The sequence below is a fragment of the Bubalus kerabau genome, chromosome 15 (genome assembly GCF_029407905.1).
Source record: "Bubalus kerabau isolate K-KA32 ecotype Philippines breed swamp buffalo chromosome 15, PCC_UOA_SB_1v2, whole genome shotgun sequence".
NCBI lineage: Eukaryota > Metazoa > Chordata > Mammalia > Artiodactyla > Bovidae > Bubalus > Bubalus kerabau.
The window spans coordinates 45831796-45849802 of NC_073638.1; the positions used below are offsets into that span (position 1 = coordinate 45831796).

The 18007-nt window shown below is 37.0% G+C and overlaps 1 protein-coding gene and 1 non-coding gene across 2 annotated transcripts; both read right to left on the minus strand.

The window, feature by feature from the left end:
- Positions 1–4511: 4511 nt before the first annotated feature.
- Positions 4512–4615, minus strand: LOC129629386 (U6 spliceosomal RNA). Its single transcript, XR_008703218.1, has one exon. It is a non-coding gene; the product is annotated as a U6 spliceosomal RNA (small nuclear RNA).
- Positions 4616–6764: 2149 nt separating this feature from the next.
- On the minus strand, positions 6765–7774 carry LOC129628119 (olfactory receptor 10A5-like). The gene has a single exon (XM_055547552.1). The coding sequence runs from the start codon at positions 7772–7774 to the stop codon at positions 6806–6808; it is 969 nt and encodes a 322-aa protein (XP_055403527.1). The 3' UTR covers positions 6765–6805.
- Positions 7775–18007: the final 10233 nt, after the last annotated feature.

Genomic DNA, 18007 nt, shown 5'->3' on the forward strand with positions numbered 1-18007 from the left:
TTTATGCAATTGCAACAGAAATTCTAAATTTTATTTTTCAGGTTGTTCACTGCAAGTGTATAAAAATACAATTATGTGTATTCATCATGTATCCTGCAAAAAAAAGAAGTATATAAAATCCAAATTCTAGTACCTAGAAGTAAAGTTTTATTGGAACACAGCCATGCTCATTCATTTACATATCATAGTTACTTCATGCTATAACATCAAAACTCAATGGTTGTTTGAAGTTCATACATTAGTGACTCTTTCATCTTCCTCTTGGGCATTAAAAATCATGGGGATGCACAAGAACAAAGTTGTAAATATTTGAAACGATATATAAACTAAACTTATTGTGGTAATCATTTTGAAATGTGTACATGTATTAAATTATTATGCTGTACACCTTAAACTTATATGTTATATGTCAATTATATCTCAGTAAAACTGGAAAAAAATTTCCAGGAGCTGGGAGGTGAACATAGGAGGGAAATGGTCACAGCTTAATTGGTCAGTTCTTTTTGTAGCTGTTTTCAAGTTATAAGAGTATGTTCACGGCCCTGTTTGCTGCTAAGAGTGGATTACTCTTGCAAAAAATAATTATGAGTTTAAAGGAAAAGCACATTGATGAGGTTACTGCTTGACATCTTGAGTGCCATGTGTATTTCTATACTGTAACATTTATTTTGTTACCAGTGCATAGACATCAAGTTAGAATGAGAAAAAAAGTTATCTCACATGTCACATTTTAAAGAGCAGAGGAGTGTAGAATATTCTGACATCAAATTAGATGGTAAATCATTGTATTTATAAGTAATAATATTCAGGCTTTGCCAAGCATAGACAATACATGTAGACACTACTACACCAAGTATTCACTGGAATATTCCCAACTTACAGAAAGCAACAGTCAGAGAAATTTGAAAACTCAGTGGAATATCTTATGGCAGAATGTCTTTACGAAAAAGAAAAAATTAAAGTGGGGCTTCAAGCAAAGCTTCCAAGTGGCTCATTTGTTAGCCAAACTAGGAAAGCCTTTTACCAATGATGAGTTGATTAAATTAAATTTGGGACAACCAAAGCAAACGTGTATAGAGAAAATAAACTTGCTTAAAACAATTATCATCTTGGTGAGAACTGATCCTTGAGGAATTGAAGACCTTGGGAGCAGTATCAGTACCAGTCAATTAAAAAGTAAAGCAAGTGATTATGAGTGGTTTCCTGTGGCTTTTGATGAATTCACTGATATTACTGGGACTGCTCATTTGTTGTTATTTATTCAGAGTTAATAATGAATTTAAACTGATTGAAGAATTAACATTTTCCCCCATTCTTCTTCTTTTTTATTTTATTTTTAAAAATTATTTATTTTTAAACTGAAGGATAATTGCTTTACAGAATTTTGTTGTTTTCTGTCAAACCTCAGCATGAATCAGCTATAGGTATATATATATATATCCCATCCCTTTTGAACCTCCCCCCATCCCACCCCTCTAGGTTGATATAGAGCCCCTTTTTGAGTTTCCTGAGCCATACAGCAAATTCCCATTGGCTATCTATTTTACATATGGTAATGGAAAAGGCAATGGCACCCCACTACAGTACTTCTGCCTGGAAAATCCCATGGACGGAGGAGCCTGGTAGGCTGCAGTCCATGGGGTTGCTAGAGTCGGAAACGACTGAGCGACTTCACTTTCACTTTTCACTTTCATGCATTGGAGAAGGAAATGGCAACCCACTCCAGCGTTCTTGCCTGGAGAATCCCAGGGACGGGGAAGCCTGGTGGGCTGCCGTCTATGGGGTCACACAGAGTCAGACATGACTGAAGCCACTCAGCAGCAGCAGCAATGTAAGTTTACATGTTACTCTTTCCATACATCTCACCCTCTCTTCCCTTCTCCCCATGTCCATGTCTATTCTCTACGTCTGTTTATCCATTGCTGCCCTGTAAATTCTTCAGTACCATTTTTCTAGATTCTGTATATATTCGTTGATGCTGCTGCTGCTGCTAAGTCGCTTCAGTCGTGTCCGACTCTGTGCGACCCCGGAGATGGCAGCCCACTAGGCTCCTCTGTCCCTGGGATTCTCCAGGCAAGAACACTGGAGTGGGTTGTCATTTTCTTTTCCAATGCATGAAAGTGAAAAGTGAAAGTGAAATCGCTCAGTCGTGGCCGACTCTTCGCGACCCCTTGGACTGCAGCCTACCAGGCTCCTCCGTCCATGGGATTTTCCAGGCAAGAGTACTGGAATGGTGTGCCATTGCCTTCCCCAGTACATATACATTAGAATATGATATTTATCTTTCTCTTTCTGACTTACTTCACTCTGTATAATAGGCTCTAGATTCATCCACTTCATTAGAACTGACTCAAATGCACTCCTTTTAATGGCTGAATGATATTCCATTGTGTATATGCACCACAACTTTTTTATCCATTCATCTGTTGATGAACATCTAGGTTGCTTCCATGTTCTAGCTATTGTAAATAAGGCTGCAATGAACAATGGGATACATGTGTCTTTTTGAATTTTGGTTTCCTCAGGGTATATGCCTAGGAGTGGGATTGCTGGGTCATATGGTGGTTTTATTCCTAGTTTTTTAAGGAATCTCCATACTGCCTTCCATAGTGGCTGTGTCAGCTTACATTCCTACCAACAGTGCAAGAGCATTCCCTTTTCCCCACATCCTCTCCAACATTTATTGTTTGTAGACTTTTTGATGATGGCCATTCTGACTGGTGTGAGGTGATATCTCATTGTAGTTTTGATTTGCATTTCTCTAATAATGAGCAATGTTGAGCATCTTTTCATGTGTTTCTTAGCCATTTGTATGCCTTCTTTGGAGAAATGTCTGTTTAGGTCTTTTTCCCACTTTTTGATTGGATTGTTTGTTTTTCTGGTATTGAATTGTATGAGGTGCTTGTATACTTTGGAAATTAATCATTTGTCAGTTGTTTCATTTGCTATTATTTTCTCCCATTCTGAGGGTTGTCTTCACCTTGCTTATAGTTTCCTTTGCTGTGCAAAAGATTTTAAGTTTAATCAGGTCCCACTTGTTTACTTTTGTTTTTATTTTCATTACTCTAGGAGGTAGGTCCTAGAGGATCTTGGTTTGATTTATGTCATCGAGTATTCTGCCTATGCTTTCCTCCAAGAGTTTTATAGTTTTTGGTCTTACATTTAGGTCTTTAATCCATTTTGAGTTTATCTTTGTGTATGGTGTTAAGAAGTGTTTTAATTGCATTCTTTTACATGTAGCTGTCCAGTTTCCCCAGCACCATTTATTGAAGAGGCTTTCTTTGCCCCATTGTATATTCTTGTCTCCTTTGTCAAAAATAAGGTACCCATAGGTGCATGGGTTTATTTTTGGGCTTTCTATCTTGTTCCATTGGTCTATATTTCTGTTTTTGTGCCAGTACCATACTGTCTTGATGACTGTAGCTTTGTAATATAATCTGAAGTCAGGAAGGGTGATTCCTCCAGCTCCATTCTTTTTTCTCAAGACTGCTTTGGCTATTCAGGGTCTTTTGTGTTTCCATATGAATTGTGAATTTTTTTGTTCTAGTTCTGTGAAAACTGCCATTGGTAATTTGATAGGGATCACACTGAATCTGTAGATTGCATTTGGGAGTATAGTCTTTTTCACAATATTGATTCTTCCTACTCAGGAACATGGAATATCTCTCCACCTGTTTATGTCATCTTTGATTTCTTTCATTAGTGTCTTAAAATTTTCTGTGTACAGTTCTTTTGTCTCCTTAGGTAAGTTTATTTCTAGATATTTAATTCTTTTTGTGGAGTGGTGCATGGGATTGATGCCTTAATTTCTCTTTCTGAGTTTTCTTTGTTAGTATATAGAAATGCAAGTGATTTCTGTGTATTGGTTTTGTATCCTGCAACTTTGCTAAATTTATTGATTAGCTTTAGTAATTTTCTGATACTATCTTTAGGGTTTTCTATGTACAGTATCATGTCATCTGCAAACAGTGAGAGCTTTACTTCTTCTTTTCTGATCTGGATTCCTTTTATTTCTTGTTCTTCTCTGATTGCTGTAGCTAGAACTTCCAGAACTATGTTGAATAATAGTGGTGAAACTGGACCCCTTGTCTTGTTCCTGATCTTAGGGGAATGCTTTTAATTTTTCACCATTGAGAATAATGCTTGCTGTAGGCTTATCATATATGGCCTTTACTATATTGAGGCAGGTTTTTTCTATGACAATTTTTTGAAGAGTTTTAATATAAATGGGTGCTGAATTTTGTTAAAGGCTTTTTCTGCTTCTATTGAGATAATCATATGGTTTTTATCTTTCAGTTTGTTAATATGGTGTATCACATTGATTGATTTGCATGTATTGAAGAACCCTTGCATTCCTGGAATAAAGCCAACTTGATCATGGTGTATGAGCTTTTTGATGTGCTGCTGACTTCTGTTTGCTAAAATTTTGTTGAGGATTTTTGCATCTATGTTCATCAGTGATATTGGCCTCTAGTTTTCTTTTAGTGTGTGTGTTGTCTTTGTCTGGCTTTAAAAATATGGAATGCTTCACGAATTTTCATGTCATCCTTGTGCAGTGGCCATGCTAATCTCTGTATCATTCTAATATTATTATATGTGCTGCCGAAGTGAGCACCCATTCTTATTTTTTAAAGTTTTCTTTTACTTTGAATCTGAGTTAATTACTTGCTTAATTAGCTATTCAGTGGTGGCAGTGGTTTAGTCTCTAAGTCATGTCTGACTCTTGTGACCCCATGGACTATAGCTCACAGGGCATGGTACTGAAAAAAAAGAGAGAATTGAGATTCAAGGCATCTGAATTTTGTTTAAACATATGTAATAAAATATCTCTGAACCTTGCTTTCCTTAGCTATAAGATGAGGGACTCAGATAAGGTACTTGCTAAGAGTAAATACCTAAATTTGGATCTACAATATGCTTGCTGCTGCTGCTAAGTCACTTCAGTCGTGTCCGACTCTGTGCGACCCCATAGATGGCAGCCCACCAGGCTCCCCTGTCCCTGGGATTCTCCAGGCAAGGACACTGGAGTGAGGAGCCATTTCCTTTTCCAATGCATGAAAGTGAAAAGTGAAAAGTGAAATCGCTCAGTCGTGTCTGACTCTTCATGACCCCATGGACTGCAGCCTACCAGGCTCCTCCGTCCATGGGATTTTCCAGGCAAGAGTACTGGAGTGGGGTGCCATTGCCTTCTCTGACAATATACTTAGTGCTATCATAAATGCTTTATATGTAATATTTACTCTTAAAAACACACCTATCATATAGACACTATTACTAAATGCATCATTTTACAGATGAGGAAAGAGGCATAAAGAATTTGATTTACTTTCCCATGGTCACCAACCTAGTAAATGACAGAATACGATATAGGCCCCTTTATGTAAAGTAATATTCCCTTATTTTAGCGATTTATGGTTTTTCTTTTATAATTTCTATTGTTGATTAAATTATAAAGTTCTGAAGGCAGAAATTATGTTTTATGGTCTTTCGTATTTTTACATAAACAAACACAAATTTTTAAAATTGAAAAGCACTAGGCAAAACATAGGGGATTCCCTGGGGGTTCAGGCAGTAAAGTATCTGCCTGCAATCCAGGAGACCTGGGTTTGATCCCTGGGTTGTGAAGGTCCCATGGACAAGGGAATGGCTATCCACTCCAGTATTCTTGCCTGGAGAATTCCATGGGCAGAGGAGCCTGGCAAGCTACAGTCCATGGGATTGCAAAGAGTTGGACAAGACTGAATAAATAACACTTTCACTTTTCAGGCAAAACATAACAATTGTTAATAAGGCCTATATTGGAGTAGGTAGGATCCATTATAAGCCTTGAAGAAAAAAGCATCATGATTGAAATTATGTTTGTGAAAATTTGAAATTACTTCAACAATGCCTATAAACTTGGAAAAGAACTCAGAGAGAAAATCGGAAATTCCAATCATTCTACCTGGGAAAAATAGCCTGAAAAGGGTTGGTTAAGGATATTGGGGTTATAAAGGAAAAGTCATTGGAAAGATTGATACTGAAGCTGAAACTCCAATACTTTGGCCACCTGATGCAAAGAACTGACTCAGGAAAAGACCCGATGCTAGGAAAGATTGAAGGCTGGAGGAGAAGGGGACAACAGAGGATAAGATGGTTGGATGGCATCACCGACTCGATGGTCATGAGTTTGAGCAAGGTCCAGGAGTTGGTGATGGACAAGGAAGCCTGGTGTACTGCAGTCCATGGGGTCGCAAAGAGTTGGATACAACTGAGTGGCTGAACAGAACTGAAAGGCATAGTTACATGGATTAGTGATACACTTTTCTCTGTCCATGCTAAATACCAACAAATTTAGGAGCCAATACTGCCTTTGGGGCGTGCAAAATGAAGTGAATGAATGAGAAGCATTTTGTACTTAAGGGATCATAGACTTTTTTTTTCTATTAAATGGAGTTAGATTTGTCTTAACACAATAAATGCCAAGAGAACTTCCTGTCTACAAGTTCACATTTCAAACAGTTTCATACCGTTCCCAAAGTCAGTCACTTAGGCGCAAATTTACAGAGTAAATACGCCATGTATTTTACTCTTGAATGTATTGGCCACAGAAATGTCAAATGAGAAAAAAAATAAGTGCATAACAAGCAAGCAGAGGAATTTGATAAGTGTGATGATAGGACTAATCTATTTCTATATTGCTTTCTCTTTACTGTGCTTTTTAACAGCCCTTTCAATAGCTGGTTTTTGGCCTAATCGAGATGTGAATAGATGCAGAGAGGAATCCCAAACATGGAACTGATTGTTCCTCGCTTAATAAATTTAGTTATACCTCAAAATGTCTACAGAATGCAGTTCTGACACCCATAGCCTTGTGGAAGGTCCGACTAAGGGCATTCTTCATCTCATTATTTCTCAAGCTGTAGATGATGGGGTTCAACATGGGAGTTACAACTGTGTAGCACAGTGATAGCACTTTTTTGCTCTCAGGAGAATTATTGGACTTGGGCCGAAAGTAGGTGAGGCTTAAAGATACATAGAAGAGGGAGACAACAAGTAGGTGGGATGAGCAGGTAGAGAAGGCTTTATGCTTCCCCTTTGCCGATGGAATCTTCAGGATGGCAGCAGCGATGCGAGTGTAGGAACATAGGATCAGCAAGCAGGGTATCATGACAACCAGAATGGTTCCAATGATGGCATAGATCTCAAACAGTGCTGTGTCTGCACAGACCAGCCTCAGCACAGGAGGGCTGTCACAGAAGAAGTGGTTCACCTTGTTGATGCCACAGAATGGAAAGCTGAAGAGCCACGTGGTCTGCACAGTAGCCATGGCAATGCCTGGAAACCAGGAGACAGCTGCCAGTTTGGCACGTGTCCTTGGGTTCATGATGACTGGGTAGTGCAAGGGACTGCATATGGCTACATAGCGGTCATAGGCCATGGTGGCCAGGAGGAAGCATTCAGAAACCCCAAAGAAGAAGAGGAAATACATCTGAGTGGCACAGCCAAGAAAGGAGATGGTTGTGTCCTGGGCAATCAGGGTCCCCAGCATCTTGGGCACAATGACTAGGTTGAAGCCAATCTCTAAGAAGGACAAGTTCCTGAGGAAGAAGTACATGGGGCTGTGCAGCATGGGGTCAGCCAAGGTAACCAGAATGATGAGGCTGTTTCCCAGCAGAGTGACCAGGTAGATGACTAGAAATGTCAGGAAGAGCAGTGATTGTATTTCAGTAGGTAAGGAAGAGAAACTGATGAGGATAAACTCACTTACTCTTGTCCAGTTTCCTTCAACCATTGATATAGGGATGAACCCCCAGCTGTGGTCACAGAGAGAGGCTCTTGATTGGAAGAGTCAGATTCTAGATTTGTTGTTGGGATTCCTTTTAGTGTCAGGGAAATAAGCACAATCAGGATCTGAGTTATAAGAGAAAAGGCCTTGTGTTATCTGAGAATAAAGACACAAGGAAGAAAGACCAGAGCCTGGGTTCTGAAATGGGTGATGTCTCATCTTTCCCGTCTTACTCTTTATGATTCATTTCCCACTTTGTTACTGTATTTGCTAAAACAATTTGGATCATATCCACACACACTCATTTTCTGATGCACACTTAATACCCTCATAGTGTTGTTAAGTGAGAGGGGTCCGGAGGCAATTAGGTGGAGTCAGATGGAGAAACAGTAGAAAATTTCTATTTATACCTATTATGTCTCCCCCTTCTTCAAAGATTCATGATGTTTGACTTCTCCACCTATTACTAGAAATAATGCTAACTTTAAAAAAATTATTTATTTGTTTATTCATTTATTTGGTTGTGCTAGGTCTTATTTTCAGCATGAAGATGTAGTTCCCTGATCAGGGATCTAACTTGGCTGCCTGCATTGCGAGGGCAGATTCTTAGCCACTGGACCACCAGGAAGTCCCAGTAATTACTTTTTTGTACATATTTAAAGACTGTAATCCTAAAACAACTTGAGAGGGTATATAAATAGAAAAACTCAACTGTTTTATCATGTTTTGTTTTGAGGTGACTCAAAGGAGTAGAAAAAGTGGCAAGGAGATGCAAAGAAAGGATGTAGCAGTTTTAATGCAAGTTTCCCCCTTTTCAATGTACATAGAGTACCTGATGTCATACAATGCTTATTCTTTCTTGCCTAATCAGATTATGAGGTGACCCTCTTAGGATATTTCTCCTCAGTCCAGCAAAGTTATAATTGACAATTGATTGTCAGGACCCAGAATATCCACTGGCTTTCAAAATTAAAATCTGAGAGGAGTATTTTAATATACCTAAGTAGGTAGTGAGTGTGTCCCAAGAGTTCCAACTACTTCTCTTTCCAGACTGGACAAATCAAAAAAAGAAAAACAGATTCTCACAAAAATTCTGTAAAAATTATGAGGAACATTAGGGTCAATGTGCAAAGAAAAACTGTTCTGAGTAAACAACCTGGTTTATATGAATAAGAGACAGAGCCTTAAACGATATGAAAAAATTCAATGTATATTCTACTTCTTTTGAGGCACTGGTGATATGATGATTGATTGTCTCCTTTAACTTTAGAATCTAATGAAGGAGATATTCAAATAATCAATTATTAAATCACAATGAAGGGCATGATACAGGAAATACATGGTACCTTGGGTGGGATGTATGAGAAATAGGAGTACCTACTGCAGTCTATGAAGGCTTTTCTAGGCAACAGGCAACAGGCGTGAATATGAAGTTTGCTAAAAGACAGGCAAAATGTCTAGGGTGCTGTAGGAAATTATGAAGTTTAATCAAGAGTAAGTGACTAGGGAAAATATCAAAATAGCTAAGCTAACACTTGAACTGAAAGTATTCCTCAGTATACAACAAAATAAATGGAAATATACTCATACCAGTATGTCCTTATCTTTGTGCTATTTTTCTTTTAAGTTTGAGGATAGGGAAATTTTTCTTTAACCATTCAGATAGAAAACAAATAAAAATGAAAAAGTCAAATCACAAAAGCCACAACAAAAAGACCTTTTCCGCTACACACAAAAACACAAAACTATCTTACACAAATCAAAAAGTTAAATCTAAATGGATTAAGATTTAAATGTAAAGCCTGAAACTGTAAGAGTAGAATATTGACATCCAGGGAACTGAAGGAAGAAAAAAAGGGGCGTTTCTGTGTAAAGGGTATAAAGTTTCAGTTTTGTCAGATGAATTACTTTTAGAAATCTAATGTGCCTATAGTTAACAAATTGTATTGTATAAGTAAAATGTTTTAACAAGTTCTCATGTTAAGTGTTCTCACCACAATAAAAAAAATTCTTAAAAAAAAAAGACATTGGGAAAAGAAAAAAATCATGCAAAGACTATAATCATACATTTGAAATCAAAATGGCTATAAAACATGGGAAGATGTTCAAAGTTACTAAAAAGTAAGTACAAATTAAAAATAAGATTAGACAATTGTAGTACTCAGTTATCTTAAAAGTTAAGGGAAATAAACATGTTAAGTAAGAAATGACAAATAAATCTCCCAATACAAATCAAAGAAACTTTGAACTAACAATATCTTATCTGCAATTTTAGACTAAATTTGGGTGAAAATTATGTTTACCTGAATGTTTTTCTCAACCTTATTTGTGATAGTGTACTGCTAAGTCACTTCAGTTGTGTCCAACTCTGTGTGACCCCATAGACGTCAGCCCACCAGGCTCTCCTGCCCCGGGATTGTCCAGGGAAGAACACTGGAGTGGGGTGCCATTGCCTTCTCCGTATGATAGTGTAGTTGCAAACAAATAAACCAAAAGAACAAAAACAGCAAGTCGGTTAAATAAATTGTTATATCTCTGCTATGAATTTCTAAGCTGAAATTTAGAATTATGATATAAAAGAATATTTAAAATAACATGAAGGCATATACGTGAATGGAGTATGTTACAAAATAATATGTTTATTGTAAAGATACTTATTTTAAAATATAAACTAAATCCATAAATGTGTGCTCTGTGTATATGTGCTCAGTTGTGTCTGACTCTTTGCAACCCTTTGGACTATAACCTGCTAGGCTCCTCTGTCCATGTGCTTTTTCAGGCAAGAATACTGGAGTGGGTTATCAACTCCTTCTCTGGGGGATCTTTCCGACCAGGAATTGAACCCACATCTGTGTCTCCTGGATTGCAAGCAGGTTCTTTAGTGCCATCAGGGAAGTCGATATCCATAAATAGAAAAACTCAATTGCACTCATTTAAATGTTAAAATATTAATGCAGTGGTTATAAGTGTTAACTTTTTTCTTTTTGTTTCATGTATCTATATTATTTATCTTGATGTTGTAATCTTTGTATTTGAATAAACACAAATATTATAATGAAATATTCATGCTACCCAAAACAACACTTAACATTTTATTTTTTTTTTTTTTTTTTTTTTTTTAATTTTATTTTATTTTTAAACTTTACATAACTGTATTAGATTTGCCAAATATCAAAATGAATCCGCCACAGGTATACATGTGTTCCCCATCCTGAACCCTCCTCCCTCCTCCCTCCCCATTCCATCCCTCTGGGTCGTCCCAGTGCACCAGCCCCAAGCATCCAGTATCGTGCATCGAACCTGGACTGGCAACTCATTTCATACATGATATTTACATGTTTCAATGCCATTCTCACAAATCTTCCCACCCTCTCCCTCTCCCACAGAGTCCATAAGACTGTTCTATACATCAGTGTCTCTTTTGCTGTCTCGTACACAGGGTTATTGTTACCATCTTTCTAAATTCCATATATATGCGTTAGTATACTGTATTGGTGTTTTTCTTTCTGGCTTACTTCACTCTGTATAATAGGCTCCAGTTTCATCCACCTCATTAGAACTGATTCAAATGTATTCTTTTTAATGGCTGAATAATACTCCATTGTGTATATGTACCACAGCTTTCTTATCCATTCATCTGCTGATGGACATCTAGGTTGCTTCCATGTCCTGGCTATTATAAACAGTGCTGCGATGAACATTGGGGTACTCGTGTCTCTTTCCCTTCTGGTTTTCTCAGTGTGTATGCCCAGCAGTGGGATTGCTGGATCATAAGGCATGTCTATTTCCAGTTTTTTAAGGAATCTCCACACTGTTCTCCATAGTGGCTGCACTAGTTTGCATTCCCACCAACAGTGGAAGAGGGTTCCCTTTTCTCCACACCCTCTCCAGCATTTATTACTTGTAGACTTTTGGATCGCAGCCATTCTGACTGGTGTGAAATGGTACCTCATAGTGGTTTTGATTTGCATTTCTCTGATAATGAGTGATGTTGAGCATCTTTTCATGTGTTTGTTAGCCATCTTTATGTCTTCTTTGGAGAAATGTCTATTTAGTTCTTTGGCCCATTTTTTGATTGGGTCATTTATTTTTCTGGAGTTGAGCTGTAGGAGTTGCTTGTATATTCTCGAGATTAGTTGTTTGTCAGTTGCTTCATTTGCTATTATCTTCTCCCATTCTGAAGGCTGTCTTTTCACCTTGCTAATAGTTTCCTTTGATGTGCAGAAGCTTTTAAGGTTAATTAGGTCCCATTTGTTTATTTTTGCTTTTATTTCCAATATTCTGGGAGGTGGGTCATAGAGGATCCTGCTGTGATGTATGTCAGAGAGTGTTTTGCCTATGTTCTCCTCTAGGAGTTTTATAGTTTCTGGTCTTACGTTTAGATCTTTAATCCATTTTGAGTTTATTTTTGTGTATGGTGTTAGAAAGTGTTCTAGTTTCATTCTTTTACAAGTGGTTGACCAGAGTTCCCAGCACCACTTGTTAAAGAGATTGTCTTTAATCCATTGTATATTCTTGCCTCCTTTGTCGAAGATAAGGTGTCCATATGTGCGTGGATTTATCTCTGGGCTTTCTATTTTGTTCCATTGATCTATATTTCTGTCTTTGTGCCAGTACCATACTGTCTTGATAACTGTGGCTTTGTAGTAGAGCCTGAAGTCAGGTAGGTTGATTCCTCCAGTTCCATTCTTCTTTCTCAAGATCGCTTTGGCTATTCGAGGTTTTTTGTTTTTCCATACAAATTGTGAAATTATTTGTTCTAGCTCTGTGAAGAATGCTGTTGGTAGCTTGATAGGGATTGCATTGAATCTATAGATTGCTTTGGGTAGTATACTCATTTTCACTATATTGATTCTTCCAATCCATGAACATGGTATATTTCTCCATCTGTTAGTGTCCTCTTTGATTTCTTTCACCAGTGTTTTATAGTTTTCTATATATAGGTCTTTAGATTCTTTAGGTAGATATATTCCTAAGTATTTTATTCTTTCCGTTGCAATGGTGAATGGAATTGTTTCCTTAATTTCTCTTTCTGTTTTCTCATTATTAGTGTATAGGAATGCAAGGGATTTCTGTGTGTTGATTTTATATCCTGCAACTTTACTATAGTCATTGATTAGTTCTAGTAATTTTCTGGTGGAGTCTTTAGGGTTTTCTATGTAGAGGATCATGTCATCTGCAAACAGTGAGAGCTTTACTTCTTCTTTTCCAATTTGGATTCCTTTTATTTCTTTTTCTGCTCTGATTGCTGTGGCCAAAACTTCCAAAACTATGTTGAATAGTAATGGTGAAAGTGGGCACCCTTGTCTTGTTCCTGACTTTAGAGGAAATGCTTTCAATTTTTCACCATTGAGGATAATGTTTGCTGTGGGTTTGTCATATATAGCTTTGATTATGTTGAGGTAGGTTCCTTCTATTCCTGCTTTCTGGAGAGTTTTGATCATAAATGGATGTTGAATTTTGTCAAAGGCTTTCTCTGCATCTATTGAGATAATCATATGGTTTTTATTTTTCAATTTGTTAATGTGGTGTATTACATTGATTGATTTGCGGATATTGAAGAATCCTTGCATCCCTGGGATAAAGCCCACTTGGTCATGGTGTATGATCTTTTTAATGTGTTGTTGGATTCTGATTGCTAGAATTTTGTTAAGGATTTTTGCATCTATGTTCATCAGTGATATTGGCCTGTAGTTTTCTTTTTTTGTGGGATCTTTGTCAGGTTTTGGTATTAGGGTGATGGTGGCCTCATAGAATGAGTTTGGAAGTTTACCATCCTCTGCAATTTTCTGGAAGAGTTTGAGCAGGATAGGTGTTAGCTCTTCTCTAAATTTTTGGTAGAATTCAGCTGTGAAGCCGTCTGGACCTGGGCTTTTGTTTGCTGAAAGATTTTTGATTACAGTTTCAATTTCCGTGCTTGTGATGGGTCTGTTAAGATTTTCTATTTCTTCCTGATCGAGTTTTGGAAAGTTGTACTTTTCTAAGAATTTGTCCATTTCTTCCACGTTGTCCATTTTATTGGCATATAATTGTTGATAGTAGTCTCTTATGATCCTTTGTATTTCTGTGTTGTCTGTTGTGATCTCTCCATTTTCATTTCTAATTTTATTGATTTGATTTTTCTCCCTTTGTTTCTTGATGAGTCTGGCTAATGGTTTGTCAATTTTATTTATCCTTTCAAAGAACCAGCTTTTGGTTTTGTTGATTTTTGCTATGGTCTCTTTTGTTTCTTTTGCATTTATTTCTGCTCTAATTTTTAAGATTTCTTTCCTTCTACTAACCCTGGGGTTCTTCATTTCTTCCTTTTCTAGTTGCTTTAGGTGTAGAGTTAGGTTATTTATTTGACTTTTTTCTTGTTTCTTGAGGTGTGCCTGTATTGCTATGAACTTTCCCCTTAGGACTGCTTTTACCGTGTCCCACAGGTTTTGGGTTGTTGTGTTTTCATTTTCATTCGTTTCTATGCAAATTTTGATTTCTTTTTTGATTTCTTCTGTGATTTGTTGGTTATTCAGCAGCGTGTTGTTCAGCCTCCATATGTTGGATTTTTTAATAGTTTTTCTCCTGTAATTGAGATCTAATCTTACTGCATTGTGGTCAGAAAAGATGCTTGGAATGATTTCTATTTTTTTGAATTTACCAAGGCTAGCTTTATGGCCCAGGATGTGATCTATCCTGGAGAAGGTTCCATGTGCGCTTGAGAAGAAGGTGAAATTCATTGTTTTGGGATGAAATGTCCTATAGATATCAATTAGGTCTAACTGGTCTATTGTATCGTTTAAAGTTTGTGTTTCCTTGTTAATTTTCTGTTTAGTTGATCTATCCATAGGTGTGAGTGGGGTATTAAAGTCTCCCACTATTATTGTGTTATTGTTAATTTCTTCTTTCATACTTGTTAGCATTTGTCTTACATACTGCGGTGCTCCCGTGTTGGGTGCATATATATTTATAATTGTTATATCTTCTTCTTGGATTGATCCTTTGATCATTATGTAGTGACCATCTTTGTCTCTTTTCACAGTCTTTGTTTTAAAGTCTATTTTATCTGATATGAGTATTGCTACTCCTGCTTTCTTTTGGTCCCTATTCGCATGGAAAATCTTTTTCCAGCCCTTCACTTTCAGTCTGTATGTGTCCCCTGTTTTGAGGTGGGTCTCTTGTAGACAACATATGCAGGGGTCTTGTTTTTGTATCCATTCAGCCAGTCTTTGTCTTTTGGTTGGGGCATTCAACCCATTTACGTTTAAGGTAATTACTGATAAGTATGACCCCGTTGCCATTTACTTTATTGTTTTGGGTTCGAATTTATACACAATTTTTGTGTTTCCTGTCTGGAGAATATCCTTTAGTATTTGTTGGAGAGCTGGTTTGGTGGTGCAGAATTCTCTCAGCTTTTGCTTGTCTGAAAAGCTTTTGATTTCTCCTTCATACTTGAATGAGATCCTTGCTGGGTACAATAATCTGGGCTGTAGATTATTTTCTTTCATCATTTTAAGTATGTCTTGCCATTCCCTCCTGGCTTGAAGAGTTTCTATTGAAAGATCAGCTGTTATCCTTATGGGAATTCCCTTGTGTGTTATTTGTTGTTTTTCCCTTGCTGCTTTTAATATTTGTTCTTTGTGTTTGATCTTTGTTAATTTGATTACTATGTGTCTTGGGGTGTTTCGCCTTGGGTTTATCTTATTTGGGACTCTCTGGGTTTCTTGGACTTGGGTGATTATTTCCTTCCCCATTTTAGGGAAGTTTTCAACTATTATCTCCTCAAGTATTTTCTCATGGTCTTTCTTTTTGTCTTCTTCTTCTGGGACCCCTATGATTCGAATGTTGTAGCGTTTAATATTGTCCTGGAGGTCTCTGAGATTGTCCTCATTTCTTTTAATTCGTTTTTCTTTTATCCTCTCTGATTCATTTATTTCTACCATTCTATCTTCTAATTCACTAATCCTATCTTCTGCCTCTGTTATTCTACTATTTGTTGCCTCCAGAGTGTTTTTAATTTCACTTATTGCATTATTCATTATATATTGACTCTTTTTTATTTCTTCTAAGTCCTTGTTAAACCTTTCTTGCATCTTCTCAATCCTTGCCTCCAGGCTATTTATCTGTGATTCCATTTTAATTTCAAGATTTTGGATCAATTTCACTATCATTATTCGGAATTCTTTATCAGGTAGATTCCCTATCTCTTCCTCTTTGGTTTGGTTTGGTGGGCATTTATCCTGTTCCTTTATCTGCTGGCTATTCCTCTGTCTCTTCATCTTGTTTAAATTGCTGAGTTTGGGGTGTCCTTTCTGTATTCTGGCAGTTTGTGGAGTTCTCTTTATTGTGGCGTTTCCTCGCTGTGTGTGGGTTTGTACAGGTGGCTTGTCAAGGTTTCCTGGTTAGGGAAGCTTGTGTCGATGTTCTGGTGGATGGAGCTGTATTTCTTCTCTCTGGAGTGTAATGAAATGTCCAGTAATGAGTTATGAGATGTCTATGGTTTTGGGGTGACTTTGGGCAGCCTGTATCTTGAAGCTCAGGGCTGTGTTCCTTTGTTGCTGGAGAATTTGCTTGTTATGTCTTTCCCTGGAACTTGTTGGCCCTTGTGTGGTGCTTGGTTTCAGTGTTGGTATGGAGGCGTTTGATGAGCTCCTGTCAATTAATGTTCCTTGGAGTCAGGAGTTCCCTGGAGTCAGGGATTGGACTTAAGCCTCCTACTTCCAGTTATCGGTCTTAATTTTACAGTAGTTTCAAAACTTCTCCTTCTATACAGCACCACTGATAAAACATCTACGTTAAAGATGAAAAGTTTCTCTACTGTGAGGGTCACTCAGAGAGGTTCACAGCGTTACATGGAGAAGAGAAGAGGGAGGAGGGAGTTAGAGGTGACCCAAATGAGATGAGGTGGAATCAATAGTGGAGAGAGTGGGCTAGCCAGTAGTCACTTCCTTATGTGCACTCCACAACTGGACCACTCAGAGATGTTCACGGAGTTATACAGGGAAGAGAAGAAGGAGGCAGGAGACAGAGGTGGCCAGAAGGATAAAAGGGGGAAATGAAAAGGCGGGAGACAGATCCAGCCAGTAATCAGTTCCTTAAGTGTTCTCCACCGTCTGGAACACACAGAAATTCACAGAGTTGGGTAGAGTAGAGAGGGGTTAGGGAGGAGATACAGGTGACCTGGTGGAGAAAATGGAGAGTCCAAAGGGAGAGAGAGCAGTCAAGCCAGTAATCTCGTACACTAGTGAAAAATGGGTCCTGAAGATTGGGTTCTTAAAGGTACAAAATTGGTAACAAATACATAAAAACAAAAATTAGAAATTAGAGTAGAGTTTGGAATTTCAAAAATGCGATGTTAATGAAAAGGAGAAGGAAAAGAAAGAGAGAAAAAACGAACAAAGAAAAACAAACAAGGTCGTGAAAGTAATAAAGAAACTACAGGTACAAAATTGATAACTAATACCAAACAGCAAAAATTAAAAATCCAGAGTAGAGTTTGGAATTTCAAAAATACAACGTTAAAAAAAAAAAAAAAAAAAAAAAAAAAAAAAAAAGAAGAAGAAGAAGAAAAATAAAGAGAGAAAACAAACAAACCAACAAAAACAATGTCGCAAAAATTATAAAGAAAATACAGGTACAAAATTGATATCAAATACCAAAAAGCATAAATTAAAAATCTTGAGTAGAGTTTGGAATTGCAGATATACGATGTTATATAAAAGAAGAAGAGAAAGAAACAGAGGAAAAAAAAAAAAGTCACAGCAATTATGAAAAAAACTATAGGTACAAAATTGATAACATATATCAAAAGGCTAAAATTAAAAATCTAGAGTAGAGTTTGGAATTTCAAAAATGCAATGTTAAAGAAAAGAAGAAAAAGAAAAAAGAAAAAGAAAAAAAAAAAAAAAAAAAACCACGGTCAAAAAATTATAAAATATATATATGAAGTTTGCTGAAGAAGAAAAAAAAAAAAATAGGGTCTTTTTTTTTTTTTTTGCAAAGTAATAGTTATAAAAGTGAAAATTAAAGGACAATAGAGGACTTAAAAAAATTTTTTTTTTAATTAAAAAAAAAAAGAAAGAAAGAAAGATTGATCGTAAAAATAGTAAAAATATATCTAGGTCTTTCTCTGGTTTTGTTGTGAGTATTGTGGGTTCAGTTCATTTTTGGCAGTTCCTTAGTCCGACTTATATTTCTCAAGATCTATAGGCCCCTTCCTATGTAATCCGTAGTAACCACAGGGTTTTAATCTATGGCCTGTAG

What these genes read in the sequence shown, in the direction of transcription:
- LOC129628119 (XM_055547552.1), bottom strand. Translation starts at nt 7,774, where the DNA reads ATGGTTGAAGGAAACTGGACAAGAGTAAGTGAGTTTATCCTCATCAGT.